The sequence below is a fragment of the Mytilus californianus genome, unplaced genomic scaffold (genome assembly GCF_021869535.1).
Source record: "Mytilus californianus isolate M0D057914Y unplaced genomic scaffold, xbMytCali1.0.p SCAF_14, whole genome shotgun sequence".
In the NCBI taxonomy this organism is placed as follows: domain Eukaryota; kingdom Metazoa; phylum Mollusca; class Bivalvia; order Mytilida; family Mytilidae; genus Mytilus; species Mytilus californianus.
The window spans coordinates 22,295,810-22,321,285 of record NW_026262626.1 but is presented as its reverse complement, the minus strand read 5'-3'; the positions used below and the strand labels follow the sequence as shown (position 1 = coordinate 22,321,285).

Here is a 25,476-nt window from a genome sequence, read left to right as displayed (position 1 = left end):
CGCCTATATAGATTTACAAAAATATAGTGCAAATATGGTCAGTTTTGGTTGATGCGGTCAAATAATTTTGTTATAGGAGTCAGCCTGGGGTATCAAAACTACTGAAATTTTGTTACATATCAATATATTGAACAAAAGGAGGACATGCTGGCACTCTTAATTTATGCGGACAAATAATTGTAGTTGTTGTGTTCTAATATTGCTGTCCCTGGTATTATACATTAAATCCTAGTCGACATACAAATAGTTGCTGATTAACTATGCGGCTATATAGATTTACAAAATAAAGTGCAAATATGGTCAGTTTTGGTTGATGCGGTCAAATAATTTTGTTATAGGAGTCAGCCTGGGGTATCAAAACTACTGAAATTTTGTTACGTATCAATATATTGAACAAAAGGAGGACATTCTGGCACTCTAAATTTATGCGGACAAAAATTTGTAGTTGTTGTGTTCCAATATTGCTGTCATTTGTATTATACATTAAATCCTGACATAAAAATAGTTGCTGATTCACTATGCGGCTATATAGATTTACAAAATAAAGTGCAAATATGGTCAGTTTTGGTTGATGCGGTCAAATAATTTTGTTATAGGAGTCAGCCTGGGGTATCAAAACTACTGAAATTTTGTTACGTATCAATATATTGAACAAAAGGAAGACATGCTGGCACTCTAAATTTATGCGGACAAAAAATTGTAGTTCTTGTGTTCCAATATTGCTGTCATTTGTATTATACATTAAATCCTGACATAAAAATAGTTGCTGATTCCCTATGCGGCTATATAGATTTACAAAATAAAGTGCAAATATGGTCAGTTTTTGTTGTTGCGATCAAATAATTTTGTTATAGGAGTCAGCATGAGGTATCAAAACTACTGAAATTCTGTTACATATCAATATATTGAACAAAAGAAGGACATGCTGGCATTCTAAATTTATGTGGACAAACATTTGTAGTTGTTGTGTTCCAATATTGCTGTCATTTGTATTATACATTAAATCCTGACATAAAAATAGTTGCTGTTTCACTATTAGGCTATATAGATTTACAAAATAAAGTGCAAATATGATCAGTTTTGGTTGATGCGGTGAAATAATTTTGTTATAGGAGTCAGCCTGGGGTATCAAAACTACTGAAATTTTGTTACGTATCAATATATTGAACAAAAGGAGAACAAGCTGGCACTCTAAATTTATGCGGACAAAAATTTGTAGTTGTTGTGTTCCAATATTGCTGTCATTTTTTGACCGCATCAACCAAAACTGACCATATTTGCACTTTATTTTGTAAATCTATATAGCCGCATAGTAAATCAGCAACTATTTTTATGTCAGGATTTAATGTATAATACCAATGACAGCAATATTGGAACACAACTACAAATTTTTGTCCGCATATCCTGCTGGCACTCTAAATTAATTTATGCATACAAAAATTTGTAGTTGTTGTGTTTAGATATTGCTGTCATTTGTATTATACATTAAATCCTGACATAAAAATAGTTGCTGATTTACTATGAGGCTATATAGATTTACAAAATAAAGTAAAAATATGGTCAGTTTTGGTTGATGCGGTCAAATAATTTTGTTATAGGAGTCAGCCTGGGGTATCAAAACTACTGAAATTTTGTTACGTATCAATATATTGAACAAAAGGAGAACATGCTGGCACTCTAAATTTATGCGGACAAAAATGTGTAGTTGTTGTGTTCCAATATTGCTGTCATTTGTATTATATATTAAATCCTGACATAAAAATAGTTGCTGATTCACTATCATGACTATGTGGCTATATTGATTTACAAAATAAAGTGCAAATATGGTCAGTTTTGGTTGATGCGGTCAAATAATTTTGTTAAACTAGTCAGTCTGAGGTATGAAAACTACTGAAATTTGTTTACGATTCAATAATTTGAATAAAAAGAGGACATGCTGATACTATAGATTGATGCGAACAAAATTTTGTAGTCATTGTGTTCCAATATTACAATCATTTGTTTTATACAATCCATCCTTACATAAAAATATTACTGATTTACTATGTGACTATAAGATTTACATAATAAAGTGCAAATATGGTCTGTTTTGGTTGATGAGGACAAATAATTTTGTTATACGAATCAGTCAGAGGTATGAAACTACTGATATTTGTTTACGATTAAATATTTTCAATAAAAAGAGGACATGCTGATACTCATAATTGATGCGGACATAATTTTGAAGTCAGTGTGTTCCAATATTGCTGTCATTTGTATATACAGTCCTTCCTGACATAAAAATATAACTGATTTGCTATGCGGCTATATAGATTTACTTGATAAAGTGCAAATATTGTCAGTTTTGGTTAGTGAGATCAAATAATTTTGTTTTACGAGTCATCCTGAGTCAGCCAGTCTGAGATGTGAAAACTGTTGGATTTTGGTGATGATTTAATTATTTAAATAAAAGAAGGACATGCGTAAACTGTTTATATGTGAAGAAAAAGAAATTTGCTATGATCAATTTTCAATTAATTAAAGAGGTGTAATAACATTATTAATTAACTGTAATCGTCAATATGTCAATCGAAAAAGACCAGTTGGTCCTTTAATTTTGATGTACCTTATCATTTAATATTTAAGGTCAGGGTATCCAGGATACGATGACAATCTGCGTTAACGCGTGTTTACTACGAACAGTAACCTTGCGTTTACTTTTGAGAAAATAAAAGACGCGCCTTTTTTTACGTAGATGCGGAAGTAAACGCGAAAGAAAACGACCGTTTACTCTTTGCAAAATTAGAAGACGCGCCGTTTTTGCGTTAACGCGGAGGTAAACGCGAAGGTTAACGCCCGTTTGCTTTTTATGTCTTCTGAAATTTCGGAGTTAACGCACAGTTAACGCGGCGTTTACAAGAAGTACACGCGAGTAAACGCCGCGTTAACTTTTTCCGCCCGTCTACATGTAATGCTTGGTCTGCACCCAACTGTAGAGCAACATGAATTGACCAAAATTTCAGGTTAAACTCATGGAATCCAGAAGAGTGACCTGATTCTGTTCCACTACTAAAATGCGTCGTATTGATTACGAATATTGCTAATTTGGCGATAATTTTCATTTTGGAAATTTTACAACCAAGGAGGAATGTGTTAGATATTAATTTAAAAAGGATTATGACGATTGTTGCTTACCAAAGTCATATTTTAATTCAGGTTTCCATTCAGATGAAGTATCACAATCTAACTTTCTATCTCCCATTATGATAGTCTGATATCTAAAAGAACAACAGACAATGAAGAAACAGAATAAGTTTGACATAAAGTAAAAGTTTTAGTAAATAATCATGACCTATAACAATTGATTACACTTGATTAATGTCTTTTATCATACATTGTCCTGTGATATCAGTTCATTAAATTATCTTAACAAGAAATTCAGTGCACATAATTTTTTATCATGACCTACATGTATCTCAGTAAAATGAATTTTGTCTGAGTTCTGCTATTTTATCAGAAGTAATTAAGTAATTAGATAAAACAATTATTATTAAATGGTTTCATATTTTCCAACGTATAATAACCTATCTAATATGAGAATATTTGATAAATCAATTATTAAAATTGATCATTAGATTAAACATTAACTTGTTATCAAGAAAGAAATTGAGGGTAATAGAGGGAATGATTTGACTATGACAGCAAATGAACATATACTTCATTTATAACTTTATACAGCCAAAATTTTGAAATGAATATAGCTCTTTGGAATTCTTAAATTGTATACTGTTTGAAAATATATGTCGTAAATATGAAAGCTGGTGCCATCATGGCTTAACTCAAACGTCATTTTCATCATTTGCCGCTCCATAATATTAATCATTCAAATGTATATCAAGATATATTTATTAAAACAAATAACACACATAGGTTTTGTTGGCCTACAAAAAACGCACCTTACCGATGCTTGTTTTTTATGTAAAGAAAATCACCATCTTTTTTTGGCTCGATGCTTTTTAGTTTTTTTAAGGATGTTATTGAATAAGGTTACCAAAAAGGTAATGCATAATTACAGCAATACAACTGATCTCACTTTGTTTGAAACTGTTTTATAGTACTTTTCAGATTACCTCTATCGTAATTGATAGTCGAATAAACCACGTCTACAATTTCCTGCTTAACATCAAATCATATAAGTTGTATATTAACTTATTCACCCCATCAGGTACTTTCAGAAATTTATCTTTCTGATTGATATGGCTATACTGTGGATTTATTATTATTCGTTAAGTATCAATTTTCGTGGATTTTGTAGGTACAGATAATCCAAGAATTTAAATTTTCAACCAATTACACATTTTATATAAGGTGGTATGCAGACTTTGGCAAATTCACGAAATCTAATATCCACGAAAATGCAAGTCTTTCTCAATCCACGAAAATAAATGAATCTACAGTAACATTTATATGTGAATGTCCGTACTTATAATGCCAATTGAATATTTTTTGTGGTCATGAGTTGCTTTTGAAATTTGTAACTGGTTAAAGGAAAATCGACCACGCAAAATGTACCAAAGGAATAATATGGGATACAAATCAGCTACAATATTTATTATGTTCATTTTTTATTATTTGTTTTAGAAGATAAATCAATACTTCAACGGATTACAATACCTTTTGTCGGAATGTGTAACAATAACTTTGACATGAATGCTAAACGAATTTTTTTCAGAGCAAGTAAACAGACCATAAAAAATATGTTTAATGCTATTTTACTAGTTAGATTTTAATGACGTTGGCTTTATGACGTCATTCTGTTCTCATTTCATTCGGATGAGAAAATGCATAATTAGTGGAGTAACTTGAAATGGAACATTATCATAAAGAAAGATCAAAGGTAAAAATAGCGATAGAACAAAGGAATATGTATGACATCTCTAAATGTTTTTATAAAAAATCGTGTAATGACATGCATAAACTGCTTGACTAGACATGAGGGTCTTGCACAGTTGGTATGCGTAAACCCACATTTTTACTAATAAGCATCCATAAACAGTCAAAGAATCAGGCAATTGAGAAGGATATCAAACCATAGTAAAATTTCGAACTTAAATACATGTAAACTTGAGCGTGTATTTGGTTGTCATGTTTTCACCACTACATGATTATTAGACAGATAAGCATGTACATAGTGTTTGTTTCATCGGAATGAGTTTCGAACACTGTTAGATATCATATACCAAACAATCTGAACTCAGAAAACATTCATTTTACAATGTTTGATTAATTCACGGATTTAAATAGTTTCAGCAACCTTTCAAAAAAAAAAAGAAAGATATAGTACACTTAGCATACGCACTTTACAATAGTTCATTGGTCTATGAATAATGTTTTATTTTTGCAGCTACTGAAAATCATGTACAGTATCAAGATTTTTCTGCAGCTATGTATTTCGGAATTTTGTTGATGAAATCTTCTTTTTAGTGCAGATCTAAGTTTGAAATATTGACGAAAATTTGACTTTTTTTGAATTTACTGACAATATTTTCATACAGAGTTCGAACATATGTTTGTTTGAAAAAAAAACAAGATATGGTATAATTGAAAATAAGACAATTATTCACCAAAGATCAAATGACATAAAAGTTAACAACTATAGGTCAACGAACGGCTTTCAACAATTATCAAAATCCATACCGCATAGTAGGTTATAAAAGGTCACTGAGTGACAAATGTAAAACAATCCAAACAAGAATTATAACGTCATGATCTATGAACAAAACAATGAACGACAAAAAGTATATGTAACACAGCAACAACTATAACCACTGATCTAAAGGCCCCTGACTTATCATATTGTATTTTTCTAACAGCAACTTGTATTGTGTAATCGTTTAACAACAACTTACTTTAATCTTGTGATTTAAACATCTAAACGTTACGACCTTCGTTACGACCTGTCGTATTTACTAAGTATTTAGATTAGCTTATATTTCATTAAAACTATAATTTAAAAAAAAACAATGCGAGAGAAAGTTATATTTTCGTCATGATCTGTCTTCGTCAAGTAAATATGGAGAGTTTTAATTTGACATAAACAGCGTCAATGATAAGCAATATTACAATCAATAAATGTAAATATGCAGTTACATTGTGTCATGCGTAGATAGATATATCACATAATAAAGAACAAGATATTATTACACTAGTAATGTACTCTAGAATATTTTTTAACAATCGAGCGAATGAAAAAAGTACATTTGGCGAAATCAATCACATGTTTGTTTCAAATTTAGAATTGTTTATATTGTATTTAAATGAAGAAATAAATAATTCACAAATATACATAATTTTGATTCTTTTCATTACGAAATAATGTGTTGTCAGCAGACCTGATGTGAACGAAAATAAACACTACTAATTTAGTACTACCGTAACAACATCCTTAACTACTTTACATTGAAAAATCTTGCTATGACATTAATTACTTATCTTTACAGGTATTCAAATATAATCACACATGAGACATGCATAACAAAATTCTTAGTTAAAACAATCTAATAATTCTTTTAATATCATTAAATTGATCATAATCAGTCAAAGTTTACGTCATTTAATAACATTTTGTTACATCTTGTAATATCCATTTTGAAAGATGAATAATAACGGTAGAACTTACCAATAATGAATCTATGTCGCCAAATGTCATATAATATACACTTTTAGGGTTGAAATCTAGGACACTTATCTTCGCATACATAACTTATTTGACATTATGAATCACTAAACGTATATACATATAAATGTAGTACACTTGTAACTGATTGAGGCTACCGATGATTGACAGTACGGAACATATTTAACCGTACTATTTGTAAGAATAATTCACAAAGAGACAGTTTGATGCTTTCACTGTGTAGCATCATCACCGGTTATATATAGGTACCAAAGAAGCGAAGAAACAATAAGAACAAAAGTATACATTTTTTATTTCCGTACAGTAAACAACTAGTCGCCGCTATTCGCCGACAATGTACCCACTCTATTTACATGAATTTCTCTGTGTAAACAATAGCTTATTTCAAAATACAATGTTGTTCAAGCTTGAATATAATATAAGTTTATTCTACGAGTACGTCAAATGAATAGTTGAAGGATAAATGTGTTTTAACAGGTTTGATTTCGTCGTCACATGCTTTCTTGAACATGTACCCCTGATTTGAACAGAGAGAGAGAGAGAGAGAGTGAGCCATTTAAGAATCATAAAATGCCCTTAATAGTAGTTACATTACTATGAATCACTATCATTAAACATTACTTGTAAACAAAACGTAGAATATAAAAAAAATTGACCTTACATGACTCACATTTGCTTATTTTTACGGCTTGTGGGTAGTGGTGCTTCACAGTAATTATGTGTATATACTAACCTGAAATACTTAATTGATGGGTTTCACTTTTTAAGTTTTGTAATTATATCCATAAGACTGAATCAAAATAACCCAACAACATACCAATGTGTATTCTTCTTTCTAAGCTAAAGACTTTTAGGGTGGACATTACTTTACTTTGTCCTTGTTGTTTCTTACAAACACAGACTATATAGAGCGAGAGGAAGGAGAAAAAGAATACGGGCCAGGAATTTCTATTATAATAATCCAAAGCCAACGTTTAAATATGTAGACTACATGTATCGGCATTTGCCTTGCAAACACTACACTAATTTAATCAACGAATTAAAACATGTATATGCACATTTAATCTAACTCTGACATAAAACACAAACAAATATCAATACTCATCCCAAATGATTAGCATGCTCAACATAAGCATGGTTATGTGTTGTTATAAGTTATTAAAGGAAGGATTCTACGATGTAATGCACGTCTTTTGTTATTTTCCACTATACGTGATATAGTTTTGATGTTTTATAAAATGTTAAGTAATACGTCTTTATTATGAAATATGTGCATGGCACAATGTTTAATACAAGCTTTACTGTGTGAAAGTGTAGGTAAATACTCACATTTATCATAAACAAATATGTTATGAAGTAGACATTTACTCACAATACTAACCCTACATTTGCATATAATTCAGTATCAGTTTTACAGCAGGTACTTAAGGTAGTAAACGTTCAGCAAAACGACTGAACTGATTCTAATTTACCGCAAACAACAGTCTGGGAAACAATAAATAACCAGCTTAGGACAGGCCTAAAATTGATTGATAAACTGAAGATTACTGACTAATTTTGCTTATCTGTTTTGCATGTTTTGGTTCAGTATCTATTTACTCACATGAGTTATCAGACTTTGTTTTTGTTCCTGAGGTTTCTTATTGAGCTTTAGAATTGTGTAATCTATTTGGTATATACTGGTTGACATAAGTTTTACTATATCTCACAGATGACAATGATAGTATCAACTGATAAAATCGTGTTCAATGAGTCTGATGTGTACAATACATGTTGAAGGAAAAATAATGTCTAATATAGAATATCTAAGGGTGCCACACATTCTAAAAAATAAAATAACAAAAATACCGAACTCCGAGGAAAATCCTTACTCAAAAGGCAAAATAAAAAGCTCAAACACATCAAACGAATGGATAACAACTCTTATATTCCTGACTTGGTTCAGGCATTTTTTTATGTAGAAAATGGTGGATAAACCTGGTTTTATAGCTAGTTAAACCTCTCACTTGTATGACAGTCGCATACAATTCCATTATGTTGACAACAATGTGTGAACAAAACAAACAGACATAATAGATAAAAATGTCAAAATAGGGGTACAGCAGTAAACATTGTGTTTTAATCTTAATCGCTATCAAAACAAACACATGGGTCAACAAAGAATACCAAAAAGACATATAGACAAAGCACATTAGCAAGAATGAAAGACAAGAATACAAAAATTTACCATAGCACAATAACACAATGACGGGATTTATAAGTACCGAACCACTTCAAATGGATATCACCAAAAATAGACTTAACAGTAAAAGTAATATTCACAAAGACAAATTAAAGAATACTATAACACGTTATTCAGATGATAAACAACGTCAGTACCCAGATTCTATTCTTCAACACCATCATGCATTACCTGCGAAGTTGATACGGAATATTTATCAGCAAGGTTTTGGTACCGTCCGATGAATTTTTTTTTAGAAAAAGGACGTTCTTTGATATACCCCTTGTTTATCAACTTTCTGCTCAGACACTGATTTGCAAGGGGTAGCAATTAATTGTTGATCATATGATTATATTATAAATATTGAAATACAAAAATGCATCTCAATTCATTATTAATTGTTGCATATGTGTGTATCATGTTTATATTATATGCATACAAAGAGTGGTGTTTAGAAAAATGAGAGTGCTATTACATAAAGGGACAATAGTATTTTGGAAGAAGCAGTTTAATAGAAGATTGATTGCTCCTCATAACCAAGCTTTGCATCGCTTCATATACAAATTTGTTTTGATCTACTCATATTCTATCGCAGCCAATAAGTAAAATTTAAGTTTCTATCGCTTTTGGATTTCGAATCATGATTTCGAATGCATCCTAGGTTCGAATATTTGTTTACGTTCGATGCATATTTCTAAGAAGAATGTTCAAAACCATAACTTAATGATAGTAAAAGAAAACCTTTTTGCAGATGACACATTTTTGTATTCATGCTGCTCAGTGTACAATTGAAGTAGAAACTGCAAATATTTATTCAAATTGTTTAAAACTATCAGTTGGAGGGATTCAACACAATTGTATTATGTATCTGAAACATTAACTCTATTTGCTTTTCAATTACTTTATTTCAATAAGTTCAATATAGTGGGGCTGCTTATATATTTTTCTGAACAGCGTACCAGGGTAAAAATCAACGTGCAAACATCTTATACGTTCCGGTATTTCACATCCCACATTTTATGTAAATGTTCTCTACAAAGAACAAAATATTCGTCATTCACAACAGAAGCTAACCAAAAGTTTACAAAAGCTTTTGCAGAAGGGATATTGTTACGATACTGTTGTGAGGTCATTAAAGATGGCATTTTGGGGATTTCGTATTGATTCACTAATAGGGACTTTGTACCAAAAATAAACACATGTGTTCTAAAACCAGTTGTTTGCATTGTACGGGTAATGTTCTTCTGGTACATTTTATGATGGTATAAAAGTACACCCCTAATTTTGGGATTGTGATAGATGTAGACATATGTGTGATTCAATCAGTTTAATTGAAGTATGGACCTGGAATGTCAGTAACAGCAAGTAATCCTTTGTTAATGTATGTCGATCATTGTCATTTTGCTTCTGTTACCTATTCTTACATCGGACTCGGACTTCTTTTAAACTGAGTTTTACTGTGCGTTTTGCTGTGTGTTTGTTCAACCATATTTGATAGAGGTGGACGGTCGAAATCTCACAAAATATGTTTAACCCCTCCGCATTTTTTGCGTGTGTCCCAAGTCAAGTACCTCTGGCTTTTGTTAGACTTGTATATTTGTTTAAATTTTGGCTCATTTATATGTTTTGGAGTTAAGTGTGACGTCCTTTTTCGTTTGAACTAGTTTATATTATTTTTTAGGTGCCAGCTGAAGCCATTTCCGGGTGCGGGATTTTCTCGCCGTGTCGATGACCCATTTGTGGCCTTGGGCTGTTTTCTGCTCTTTGGTCAGATTATTGTATATTTGACACATTCCACATTTGTATTCTCAATTTTACTTTCAAATGCAAGCATTTGAAATTGAAATATGTTTTTTCTAAATATCCTTAAATTCACGTGCAGTGCAACTACTCAGATACATACCACATATTATTGACTTTCCGATTAAATTATTTTAGACATATTGATTTCTATATCGAAAAATCCAAAATGCAAAACAAAACTGGTTCTGCGAAAGTTTTATTAAAAAAAAATCCAGGTTTTGAATCAAATAATTTCTTTTTCTTGTTTTTTGTGTTGTTTAGGCTTGTGGAGTTTGGCATGTGATGTAGGCAACGTACTTTGACAGATCGATTCGAAACCGATTATAGAATCTTGTCCGGTGGTTGTGATGGACGGATGGCTTAATGATATATTCTTTTTCACTTCGAATATCCTTTTTTATGTTTATAAAGGAAAGCTATATGGCCTAGAAGCAATTTGATTCAGCTATTTTACTATATTTTAGACTCTATAATATTAACATATTTACAAACTGCGCTAAGCACTTTAATCCTGCAACCCACCAGCACTATAACAAGGGACATTTTGCCATATATGAATAATGTTTATACTAAAATTAACGATAATTCAAGTCGCTAAAGATTGAAATAATCATACTCGACTTTAATTTTTATCTTTCAAGCATGTTTCAAGCATATTTGTTTGTGCACAATTTTGTGATAAAACTGTAAATGAGTTAACAAGAGGGATGCATTTTATGTTTGACATTACACAACATTCTTGATGGTCAGCGCATTCGTAATCATTACGCTCGAACCAAACAAACAAAGAAATGTGTTTTCGTATTGTTGAGTTAACACTAATAAAGCGGAACTAAATCAAATAAAAGTTTAAGATATATTTCAAAGTATTTGTTTCGATCGAATTTACTTTCTTCTGTTACTTTTTGTCTTCTTTTGAATTTTTAAGTCCAAGAAAAAACCCTGAAACATCACGATCTAACGAAAAAAGACAATAGTGAAAAATAACGATACACAACATAATACACAGAAAATGAAAAAGATCAGCAACGTCGCTTGAACATTATGGCTTGTAAAAATGCAGGTTAAATTATAGAATGCACGCTATCTGCAGGTTAAGAACCCTTGTAGCAACTCGTTGAGGGGTCCGTAAGTGGCCTGTTGCAATGATAACTTTCTGTCTATATACAATATACCCTCATTTTACAGTTGCAGTCGAAATTTCTCCGACCTTAATCCCGGACGGCATCTATTATAGGAACTAACTATAGTATATATTGTTAATTTGTTTACAACCTTAACATGCATGAAGTATTTGTCACTAAACATTAAGCAACTAAAATTCGGTCAATGAAGCTTGAAATGAATGTAAGATAAAAACAAGTATCTAGGTTTTGTTTTTTTTCAACAGCGTTTGAATGATTACTTCAAAAAGTTCATGCTTAGAATGAAAAATTTTTGTTGAAAGGAAGAAAAGTTAAATGTTGTATTGTTATGCTTGAGGATAGGGACTTTGAATGCACATGCCATTTAAGATCTTTTGAGAATTGTTTGTATGGAAATCTGGTTCACAACCGCCTCGCGTTAGGGGTTATATAGTTCTTCAAAGTCCGGTTTCTACTGCTGATTCTTCAGGATTAAAACATTTTCTTGGAACACTAGCCAGACTAAGCAATATAAATACATAACATGAGAGTAAGAAATGTTCTCAAAAACTTCAGAACTAATTTTTTTCTAACTAAATTAATTATAGCTAACATGATCGAGGAACGAAAAGGAGAAAAGAAACATACCTCAAAGGTAGAATCTTCCAAGCGTGTAAAGTAACATTGTTGCTGATCTTGGATATTTCGTCTTCTAGAAGATTTTGTAAAGTTGTTATACGATCAATGTTGGAATCCAGTGGTACATGACGTGTCTTTTTATTGTGTTGCATGTTTTCATCTTTTGTTGCAGCTCTAGTCTGCATGGTATGTCTAAGTATATGTTTGTTTGGATTTTTACAATTTGACAATATTTCTTTCAATGATAGGATGCCTGATAGGATATGATTTTGCATTGTTAGCCCTAAACGAACAAACAATTCGACGTCCGTCTCTAAGAAAATGTTTTTATATATGCTGGTCGTATCTAATGTCAAAACCTCTTCAATTTCATTACTGACAGTCATCAGGTCATCAGCTGTGTAGTTCTGATTTTGTGTGGTATTCTGTATGACATATACAATGGTATCAGATGCTTCCTTGAAATATCTAGACGATGCTAACAGAGATAAATCCTATATATAACGAAAACGAAAGTAGTTGAATATTTCATCTTTATTAGAGATTAAGGTTCGTTGCGTATACATTTGTAGAAGTGTTTTATCTTATACATGTTATATTTGCGAAATGTTGAAAAACGGGATAACTAAACATTAATATTACGTCTGTCGTAAAACTATTATCAGACTGGTATCTCTGAGTTTTTACATCACACATTAAGGCATTACTATTTTATGTTTTTCCCTGTAATTTCTTTCTGTTTTTTTCTGTTTTGTTATTACTTTTAGAAAATGCTCTGATTGTATGGGGTTTTATAGGTTGCTTTTCTTATAAATAACGAGAATAAAATGAATGGAGCATCGAATTCGGAAAACCTCGTATAGTGTAAATATGTACAACCATTTCATACATGTTTAAATAGAGATAAGTATACGCCAAACGATGGTCAGTGCTATTATCAGTATAGATTATTTCACACACTTGCTTCAGTTTTTAGTGTCAAAGTTGTGCTATTTTATTTTTGTCATTGTCTGTGAGATTTTAACAGTAAGTCCTGTGCTCTATATCATTAAAACGCCATATCTATTTTAAACTTCAATAGTATGTAAAGTTTTAAAATCAATAGACATATTGTTTAAGAATTCAATGATGTCTCTTGGGTTTAGTTAGGAGACATTTACAAATCCTGTAATGAGTGATACCTACTTATATTTACTGTTTACTCTATGTATCTTAACCTAAGTGACACGACCGGTGTCAGAGGGACAACGAACTGCTGACCGTTGTGTAGCACCTAATGGTCATTGATCTAGTATATGATATTTTGTCGTCGTACCGGTTATTCCTCAGCATTATTTCAGAACGGTAAATAATGTGATTAATGAGGGAATACGTCAAAAATACCTGACTACTTAAACATGCTTTTCCTCTTTTACATTCAGTTTGAATAACACATATTAACGCATATGGTCTACAAAAATGGCTGCTGGATCTGCTGACATGTGCGCCTATGTGTTTGTAACGACTGTCTGATGCCACTATTTTCTTGAAGGTTTTTCCAACGATGAATTCTAAATCGTCAGCATTGTTGTCGTTGCTGGCTATAACTAGCCGAGGGTCAGTATATGTTGACTTGCACAAGATACCAACTTGTTTCATTCTTTTGATGTTTCATCAGAAGGAACAATTGGCAGATGGTAATTTTGAAATATTGCCTAATAGACTGTTGTGATAAATGTACAGATTGGAAATTTTCTGATGGGAAAACAAGTTGCTGAGAAATAAAGATTAAACATAAGTCGTTATATCGTGACTACCTCAGTCCTGTATAATTTTTTATTACATCCAATCATTTGTCTTAGTGCTATTTTGAAATATGATAAATTTTGACATTTGTTTACATATATAATACAAAGGTTTTCTTAATCAAAACAATAGAATTAAAGGGTTATAATTATAACTATACATTGAGGTTGTTAACAAAAAAATAAGTTAAGACATATAACAACTAATTCGCATATTTGATACGAGTCTCGTTATTCGAAATGGTTTTCAATTGTAATGTTATTGAAGAGTCTGTACGTTGACCATTTGTTTATCCCGATATGCAAGGTTTGAGAAAACGTGTGTATTTCGACACAAAACATTATATATTTTTTTATGAAAATGTAAAGAAATGAATCGTGTCTAATCATTTCCGCTTGCTTATTTGTTAAAAATCTATATATAAACAAAAAACACGGTACCTTATAAATATAAAACCAACCTCTGTATCGAGGGTAATACAAAATGTATTCACTTGTGACATTTAGATAGTTAAATTTAAGACGCAAGGCTCGCAGGACGTTTTAGATAGTTAACGCTTAAAAAACATGTTTTTTTTGTTAGTGGAGAAATGTTTTGTAGTGTTTGCACGAATTTGGTTATGTTTCTCTGGTGACTCCAAAAACATATATAGTCGCATTTTTGCAACGTCACGATAGTACTTCCATTAGAATGCAAGAAAGTTTATTGTCGTTATTGACTTTTTACAAATGAAAAACAGATATCCAAGGAGTCCCATACATTGACTATAAAAAAAAAGCAACCGGTCGGTGAAGGTAAACACCAGCGAAAAATAAGATAAATGTGTATATCTTGTTGTATTCGACCTTAAAACAGAAACAATCTACAAAAGAGGGACACAAGATACCAGAGGGAGAGTCAAACTCATAGATCGAAAACAAACTGACAACGCCATGGCCAACAATAAAAAGACAAACAGACAAATAATAGTACAGATGACACAACATAGAAAACTATAGACTAAGCAACATATGTTAGCAATTAATAGAAAAGATTCTAAAATTTCTCTTATTATACATTGATATATAAATAAAAGATAAAAAGTAAATTCTGTATCTATACAGCAATAATTTAATTTTGGATGTAACGCGTCTTCCGATTGGCTGACGTTGTTTTGTTTATAGCTCATAGACATAATTTTGTCATGTGAACTTGACGTCATGAACGTTTTTTTCATGATTTACTCCGGTTTGAAATGGAATAAGAATTAAATTATAAGAAATAACTGTAATATTTTTTCTGTCTATTCGGAATAACATGACAAATGTGGTGCACACTTTAGAATAACCCGCTACGCGGGTTATTCAGTGTGCACCACATTTTTGATGTTATTTCTTCATAGACAGAAAAAATATTACAGTCATTCCTAAAATATCTGAATATCGGATAATTCATTACCCCTATCTTGTCCGATTTAACAGCAGCATTTTTAAATTTACGCTTCGTCCCCTTCAAAGTACTTTGTTCTTTTGAAATTGTTATTGTCGCCATTCCTTTTTATGATCACAATAGAAAAACAAAAGGAAAAGTAAAATGTATTAAGTATTGAGCAAAACATAAAAAGAGATTAAGAAAAATTAAAAACCAATTGTTCAGAGAATAATTGAAAATCTTTCCGCCTTACATATTGATAATCAAAATTTCAATGAATTTCATAAAGACACACACAATCGTTCTTGAAATACAAATAAGTTACTTCCGTGAACAAAAACGGTATAAGAAGAAAACTTCGTTTTCTCAGATTCAAATAAAACAGTCTCGTTTTTAAAATACGGCAGAAGATCAATTATCTCCTGTTAAGAATAGTCACTGCCGGTGTCATATGATAGCTAACTTTGCACTCATTCAAAAAGTATGTAGTTTCCTTGTATTTTTCTTCAACATAAAGGAGATATAATTGACTACTTACACCAGACAAGATGTCACCTCCGCTGTCATATGACATATAGTTCATTAAACTGATTTGAGAAATATATAGTTTCTTTATGCTTTTGCTAGTAATAAAGATGATAATCTTCTACTTCCAGATGACAAATTGTCACTTTCGGTTCATATGAAAGGTTGCTTCACATTCAATTTAAAAATAAGGCTTCTATTAACTTTTACATGACATTAGTGCAAACAAATATTTCTTCCAGTCTACAAAAGGTATTCTGGTTGACCTTTCCCAAGGTCATACACCATACTAATGCAACATACCTCATGTCATATTTGACTTTGAACTTGCACTCAATTATAAAGTCAAATGTCATGAATCTGATATCAAAAGACCCGAGGAGTTATACAACTAAACAGCATATTTCGATTTTTTAAGAGGAGAAAACTCTTATCAAAAGGGGCTAAAGCACTTCAACCCCATGTTTAATGTGTATTGGCGTATAAGGGAAGTGATATCAAGAAAAACTGGGAGATACCTCCAATATTAAAAAGTGTTTAGTTTAAAAGGGTTTAAAGGATTAGTTTTAAAACCACAATATCTGTTCAATATCATACATGTGTCATATGCCAAATATCGTATCAAAATATTGCGAAAACAAAAGAGACATTTCAGAAACAAAAAATGACAGGTACAAAAAACAAATGATCACCAAAAAATCGAAATAGTTTTCGGAATTATAATTAGTGCATAAACAAGACAACAGGAATTATACTAGCTGTAATATTGTTTTCTCTTTTCCAAATTAATTGTAGAACTTAGTAGTGAAATATGTTGATAATATCCTTGACCTGATAAGAAAGTAAGAGGTATATTTAAACGTTTATTATATACATGTACATGTATCTGCTGATATTGTCGTTTGCTGACAGAAAAGTAAAACAAAAACATCATTGTTATTAAAAAGCTTGGCTATATATCTTACTGACTGTTATATACAACTCCTTATTAATACATATACAGTGAGGTCATGAAGACATTGCATGATAACTTTGATAACGATATAACACGCTAGTTGTGAATGTATCGTATATTTTAATGTTCTTGTATTTTACATTTCGATTATTTTTGACGGATTATCAGAAACATATAGATTTTACCATGCATCCCTGTAAATAATGATATTTATTTGAGATAGTCAAATTTCGAACTTAAAATATGAGGTTGATCGACAGTTAGAAAATTTAAATATCTAACTATCGAGACTATTGTAGTCAATCGGAAAAAGAAGAGTATGTTTCTCTAAGATACAATGGAAAATGCTAAGCGCAATTTTCTGAATAGATTGAGGGAAATAACATGAGATAAATTTAATATACGTTTGCTGAAACACAATTTATCATGGTGTTAAGAACTAATTTAAATGCAAACTGGATTGGAAAAGCCAAAATAATAAACATTTTGATGCGAGATTTACACTGTATTAAATGAAAGGATAGAAAGAAAATATGCAAATCATGTATATGATTTAAGTCAGTCCCTAATCTAAATACAGACATTTTGTTTAGTTAATGAAATTAAACTACAATTAACACGAGGTATGTGGATTCTGTATCAACTAATTTGCTGTTATTAGGGATAAACCTTCAAAATATTTCCTCGTAAGCACGTTTAACATTGAATTAATTTTTTCCTGTTTTCGTATTGCTGTTTGATCCACGTCTTTTCTAAAAGCATTTTCACTCACTCATTAAAATGCAACAGTATAAGATATAAGCACGAACACACGTATCATTTTCTGAATATAACAAATGAAGAACGGAATGAAGAGATACCAAAGGTACAATGGAAAAATCTCAAGTTGAGGAAAATTCGACAACACTATGGTCAAAAACAAATTGGGACGAAAAGATAAATAAAAGTCCACAACACTTTAGATATAAAACTGAAAATAGAGAAAGTGAAACCACAAACAAGTCAGCAGATGCTTTTGAGTGCTTCGGTAAATTATAAAGATCCTGCATCATATGTCCATGATATGCTACCCGACGTGTTCCTCCTGACAAGGACTATTTAGATAATAAATCTCCTTCTTCTATGTTTTTATGTGCACATACTTTTGCATCTTCATTCTATCAGGCTGTTTTAAACTGGGTATGTTAATGTCCAATTGACATCCGTTATCTCAAAATTTATTGGACTTGAACAAACATTTGAAATAACAAGATTCCATGGAGTTAATATAACGCAAAACTATCAATATGGACACATCTTATTTTGAGACAACAGGAATTATGAGATAAAGAGTTGAATACAATGAAAGGAAGATAATATAATAATATTTGAGTTCAACATGTTAAATTGAAACAGCAAACAAATTTAATCAAAACGTAGAACAACAGAGAAAATTATCAATTAAAAAAAAAATAAATATATTTCTCACTTACCTTTATGATTAGAAAGTCTCTTGTCCACTGTACAATCATTCATGTTTAAAACTATACCGTAAGGTATAGGTTGGTGTTAAATGGTTTTCAACACCCGGATGCATTTACATTGTAGAAACAACTCTTCGAAAATAAAAAGACTCAGTCCTCATTCATCATGTTTATTGAAAATGTTGGCTAGCTTATTGAATGACTCTAAGTAGTTTTAATAAAAATCATTTTATCAAGCAAATCTGAATAATTATACAATGTCACAGTACTATCAAAACATTCAATTTATAGATTCATCGATTACATTCACATGCAATTGGTATCTGATTCACTATGATCTATAGTCTCGATCTGCACTAAAAAATTTGAAAGCCATCTTTTTGTTCCATGTAAGAGACTAACATATTGAAAAAAGTATATGATTTTTCAATGACATCTTCAAGGATGTTATCAAATGAAGAAAAACATAGATATAGAATAGGTGTGATAAAAGCCATTTAGATGCATGTAGATATGTAAGAGATGTCTTATTTAGAAAAACAATATACACATGTATCATCGACATCATCATCCGTCAAATGTGATTAACGAATGAATGATGATCAGATATGGTAACATAACTAGGTCTAGTATGGAAGAGGTTAAACAATAACAACACGATACAATGATTTATCGTTTACATATGATCGTTGATCTGATTACCCAAACGCACCCTTCAATAATGTGTCCGCATTCAATCGGTTTTTGCACATTTTTTTTGTAATAGATAAACACTGTCAAATTTTGAAAAAGTTTTTCCTCTTTAGTTTTAAAAAATCGAAATGTAACCGTTGTATAACTGCTTCATAAAATAACAAAAATTCCTGCACAAACGAACTTACAAAATACTAAACATAGATACAATACGAGGTTATTAAGGATGTGTACACATTTTTTAAAACACTTTGGAGGTTGAATTTTCGCATTGCGATGACATTTCAATTTGATGCATTTTTTCACGACTACCACAAATGATTGTAATTATGCAAAAAATGAAATTTCAAAAGACACGTCAGTTTGAGTATAAATACGGACACAAAACCTAATAATCCACAATTTAACAGAGTGAATTACGGAATAAAAATTGTACTATAATATATATATATATAACATACTTTATACATGTTGTAATAATTTTCTCTGAACACAAATACATAACAAAAATGTTACGGTAAATACAAAAAAAATTAAACAAATTTTATATAAATTTTCCAACATATGGCGAAAATGCTTTAGACTTGTTGAATTAATAACAAAGCTTTAACTTGCGAAAATTTTGAATTCATTGTTTTATTAATTAAAACATATGTTGGTTACCTTTTTTACTCAATATATTTAGAAATTTTTTAGAAAACTAAGGTTTCAGCTGCTTAAAGCAAATAAGACTTTGAGATAATTTTACCTTTCTTTTAAGGTCTATTGTTGGTAACCATATAGCTCTCAAATAGTCAGGTTTTCAATCATCCTTGGCTTTCAAGCGTTCATGATGACTATACATTCAGGAAGAGTCTTCAAATGTATAAAATGTTATTTCCGTTTATTTAGAAACATACATTTCACATACTAAGACTACATGTAATTCACAGCAAAACACACACATATTATGATAAAAACTTTATCTTACCACTCCTACGATTTTGACAAACAGAATGGATGTAATAATTTATAGTTTTGGCAAAAAATATCCTTGTATAATTTTAAACTAATCGCAACATCAAATCACATTTTTTTATATTAATAGTCCATCAAAATAACATGGACATTAGGTTAGTTTCAATTTGTAATACAGTAAAACAAAATATAATTCGAAGGTCAGATGATGAATTATAGTAACATGATTGATTCTCAATGTCTTAGTATTTACATGCTTAAGACAACAGCAGTTGTATGCTGTAGACGCGTGTCCATTGTTTAATACTTTACCTTACCACATTTTAATTATCACTACAAAGTACCCAAATTCTAAGATGACTAATTTTTGTTTGAATTTGATTGCAATACCTCTGAACAATTTGAAAACTATTGATTTTCGCAATTTTTTTTCACACTGTCTTAGTTTTTATTCTAATTAAGTATGTAATTGTAATGATAAAAATTCAATGATCAGTTAATATTGACATTCAAAGACATCCAAACAAATGGGGGTGTTAAGCTTTTTCTATGGATGTCTTTGAATGAAAACTTTAACTCATCATTGAGCTTTTACTGACTTACAAATCGTCATATATGTTAGTAAAGTACTAATAAGACACTTGCACAAGCCTTTTTCCCTTAGAATGGACGATTACACATATGATATATAAAAGTACTCATACTGATATATACAAACAACAGATCTCTGACTGCACCAAAAACGGACCGATTAGATGACAGTAACATGATTTAAATATTTTACTATACAGTCCGCCAAAAGTTAAGCACCACCTATTTATAACTGGCAATATTTTTTTAACTATTGCGAAAAAATATTTATGTTTGGTGTTATGAATTGCCTATAACATACACTAAGAAAATTCATTACGACCAAAAAAAAATAAACTCCGATAAAGAACCCAAGCAATTATTTATTAAAGGTAATCTGCACTTTTTCGAATACACTGTTTCGATGCTTTTAAATCATCTTCCTACTGTCCCGCGTACAGGTGAAATTTGACCTTCACCAAGTCACTGTGAAATATGGCAAGGGGTAAGTTATATGCGACTGAACCTCAACAAGCAATTGACATGTCAAATGCCGGTAGGAGCACTAGTTGCATAGGTAACCATTTCAATGTCATTCATGTCCAGTGTACAAAGTAGTACCGATATTGTTGACATCGCAAAGTAAACAATGTCGACACAATAGTGTACAACGTTGTCGATATCGTTTCATACTCTTGTCTACCTCGTTGACATTGACGATATCGCGAAGTAGACAATTTCGACACGATGTTGTACAACATTGTCAATATCGTTTCATAGTCTTGTCTACCTCGTTGACATTGACGATATCGCGAGGTAGACAATGTTGACACGATATTGTACAACTTTGTCGATATCGTTTCATACTTTTGTCTACATCGTTGACATTGACGATATCGCGAAGTAGACAATGTCAACACGATACTGTACAACGTTGTCGATATCGTTTCATACTCTTGTCTACATCGTTGACATTGCCGATATCGCTTACACAATACTCGTGTTTACATTGTTAATTTTGAATACAATGATGTCAAAATGGTGTTGTACTACTTTGTCGATATCCTTTCATCATTTTGTTTCTGCATGGTTGGCATTGCCGACATCGCGAAAAAGACAATGTCAAAACAATGTTTTACAACGTAATCTATAATATCAACATTGCAAAGATGATGATGATGAGGAGGAGGAGGAGGAGGAGGAGAATAGAGATTTGCAAACATTAAAAAACTGTCCAAATAAGTTCTACTATTAAGAACATCGACACAGGCGTAATATAAATACATTATTTGAAATTGAAATTGATAAACGTCTTGTCTCTAAATGATTGGCATTGCCGACATCGTAGACGATATCGTCACAATGTTGTCAACATCATGATGTGGACGATGTCAACGATGTAGACAGGAAATGGGGACGATATAGACGATGTCGTCGCTATGTTGTCAACATCACGATGTCGGTGATGTCAACGATGTAGACAGGAAAGGGGGACGATGTAGACGATGTAGACGATGTCGTCACGATGTTGTCAACTTTGCTATATACGCGATGTCAACGATGTAGATAGCAAGAAAAACGATGTAGACGATGTCGTCACGTTGTTGTCAACATTACGATGTAAGCGATGTCAACGATGTAGACAGGAAAGGGGGACGATGTAGACGATGTAGACGATGTCGTCACGATGTTGTCAACATCACGATGTTAGCGATGTCAACGATGTAGACATGAAAGGGGGACGATGTAGACGATGTCGTCACGATGTTGTCAACATCATGATGTCGGCAATGTCAACGATGTAGACAGGAAAGGGGGACGATGTAGACGATGTAGTCGATGTCGTCACGATGTTGGCAACATCACAATGTCGGCGATGTCAACGATGTAGACAAGAAAGGGGGACGATGTAGACGATGTCGTCACGATGTTGGCAACATCACAATGTCGGCCATGTCAACGATGTAGACAGGAAAGGGGGACGATGTAGACGATGTAGTCGATGTCGTCACGATGTTGGCAACATCACAATGTCGGCGATGTCAACGATGTAGACAGGAAAGGGGGACGATGTAGACGATGTCGTCACGATGTTGTCAACATCACGATGTCGGCGATGTCAACAATGTAGACAAAAAAGGGGACTCTGTAGACAATGTTGCGAGCAGGTATAAAATCATGAACGAAGTTGACAATATCGGCGATATCGTCACTACATCGCGCACTGGACATACCTCTTCAATGTTTAACACACCGTCATTGTCAGATTTTAAGCCAACCCATCTACTCCTGCCCCACAACTTAGACACCACTGGCGTCAAGGTGGTCATGTTAGTGTTCGAACATTGGTCCGTCGACTTCATAGAGGCTACCTAAGAGCACGTCGTGTTTTCAAGAGACCTGCCCTAACAGCCAGGCACCGTATAATCAGGTTTCAAAGGGCTAATGTCCATCGACGCTGGAACATGAGAAGCTGGCAAAATGTTCATTGGTCAAATGAGAGTCAGTTTCTGTTACAACCAATAGACGGCAGTATACGAGTTTGTCGTGGAAATAAAACTACTAATGACCAAAACAAAATTTGCCCAACGACTGCATACGTTGCTGATGGTGTTACAGTATGGGGTTTCTTCTCATACTGTTGTAAGGTGGGTATGCATATTCTGCAGGGTAACATAAACGGACAGACATACAGGGATTTGGTGCTGAGAAACATTGTAGTCCCTCATTTTTGATAATCCTCCACTTGCTTCAAGACCCTTGTGCATGTCCGACAATGTTAGACAACACAGGACAAGGATTGTAACCGAGTACAAAGAGCAAGAAGCCATTGACACTATCTTTTGGCCTTCCATGTTTCCAGACATGAACCCTATCGAACATGTCGGGGATGCCATTGGCAGAAATTTCAATTGCAGAGATCCACCTTTGCAAAATCTTAGCGATTTAAGAAGCGCAATTGTTGCTGAACGGAATAAATGTTTCTTAGCTAAAGTTCAGAAGGCTTGTACAGAGTATGAGACTCCGTGTACTGGAACTGTACCGGAAGAGAGGGTGTTACTGACATTAAATTTGCCGAACATACCAAAGATTATTTGTAGAGACTTTTAATGATATTGGGTGATTAATTGTTGTAAAAAAATAAAATCACAGTGAAACTTAAATTCCGTTTCTGATTTGTGTAAATTTTTACTATTTCTATGAACGCAAATTTCAAATGCATAGAACCTGCATACGTGAACTAACTTAAGTCTATTAATGGTATATGTTAGCAAAATTGCTACATGATTATTTTCTCTTTTTCGAGGAATAACTGTTTTTTTTAAATGAAAAAAATTTCGATGCAATAAAAATAGGTGGTGCTTAACTTTTGGCGGACTGTATATATATCATATTTTAAAGCTTATTTGATAATCGTAGGATTGCTTTATTTAGTGGTCATTTCATATTTTGAACTTCAACTTTTCAAAATAATTTTATTTCTTAAAATCTTAAAACCCTTGACAGACCTCATTAACAATAGACCAACGAAAAACACTTCTTGGTATATGAATATATTTGCCGTGAATCGTCTGTCATTTATCAGGATATAATTTCTTAAAGACCAAATTATAATACATAGTTAATAAATCTCTTCCAAAAAAAAAAATTTTTTAATCAGCTCGTAAGGCAACGTCAAACGCCTTAAACCAAATGCTTTCATACACAAAGATTTAGTTAGGGGGTTTGTATGTTTTTGTAAAATTGTTATTAAACACGGGATATCACATCCTGATTTTAATTTACGGGGATGGTGTTTATAGAGCCCGTAAATTTAAATACGATCCATGTTAACTAATTGACACTGTTATAAGAACGTACTCTTAAACACGATTGGTGCCATGTGTTGAGCAGGATTTGCTTACTCGTACGGAACACCTGAGATCACCCCCAGTTTTTGGTGGGGTTCGTGTTGCCTAGTCTTGTTTTTTGTGTACTGTTGTTGTATGTTTGTCTTTTTTCTTCTTCTTTTAAGCCATTGCGTTGTCAGTTTATTTTCGACTTAAGAATTTGAATGTCCCGTTGGTATCTTTCGCCTCTCTTTTAATTTTCATCAATTTTACAAGTTAGTAACATTTTCAAATATCGCATTAATCGGTACTATTATTGATTCTGCTTTTGAAAAACATAAAGCTTAACTTGATAGATATAACTATATATGTACAGTTATGATAACTCGTGATCCTTTATTCTATCGATACTGTTTTTTTTTTATAATATTTTGACTTTGGGCAAGGTCATGTGTTTCCCAGGACAGTTATGAAGGCGTTTTACTTAATCCGTTGGATTTATATTGATTAATACTTTAGTCTGGGAGAACTTGATTATTGGCTTTAAACTAGTGTTCAGTAGTACTCGCATATCGGTGCTTTGTGTCTATCATTTTTATGTTAGTAATTGTTGTGCCTCGTACCGATCGTCTTGGTTAAGCCAATTGCACTGACTTACAGTTTGTTCTTATGTCGTGCTGTAATACCACTGTCCCAGATCTGGGAGGATTGAGCACACATTAACATGTATAACCCGTTGTTTAGTTCTGTTTAGGACGATATATAATCTATTTTATTGTTAAACAAGATTAAAAAAAAATTATTATTTTCAAAGGGAACACAAAA

The 25,476-nt window shown here is 32.1% G+C and overlaps 1 protein-coding gene and 1 long non-coding RNA gene across 7 annotated transcripts in view; both read right to left on the bottom strand.

Moving 5' to 3' along the window:
- Positions 1-25,476, bottom strand: part of LOC127724409 (sulfotransferase 1A1-like) — a 108,344-nt gene that overhangs the window by 67,499 nt on the left and 15,369 nt on the right. For 5 of the 6 annotated variants that reach the window (XM_052231357.1, XM_052231355.1, XM_052231356.1 and 2 more), the window contains exons 5-6: positions 12,473-12,822; positions 3,175-3,257 (exon numbers count right to left, since the gene is read on the bottom strand). In XM_052231357.1, the coding sequence (XP_052087317.1) occupies positions 3,175-3,257; positions 12,473-12,822 (433 nt within the window). Of the gene's footprint in view, positions 1-3,174; positions 3,258-12,472; positions 12,823-25,476 lie in introns of those variants that run through there. The other variant, XM_052231354.1, reaches the window with a different exon arrangement.
- LOC127724416 (uncharacterized) lies at positions 12,829-18,762 on the bottom strand. The gene is made up of 3 exons (XR_007992493.1): positions 18,611-18,762; positions 13,847-14,216; positions 12,829-12,957 (listed from the first exon to the last, which is right to left on the bottom strand). It is a non-coding gene; the product is annotated as an uncharacterized LOC127724416 (long non-coding RNA).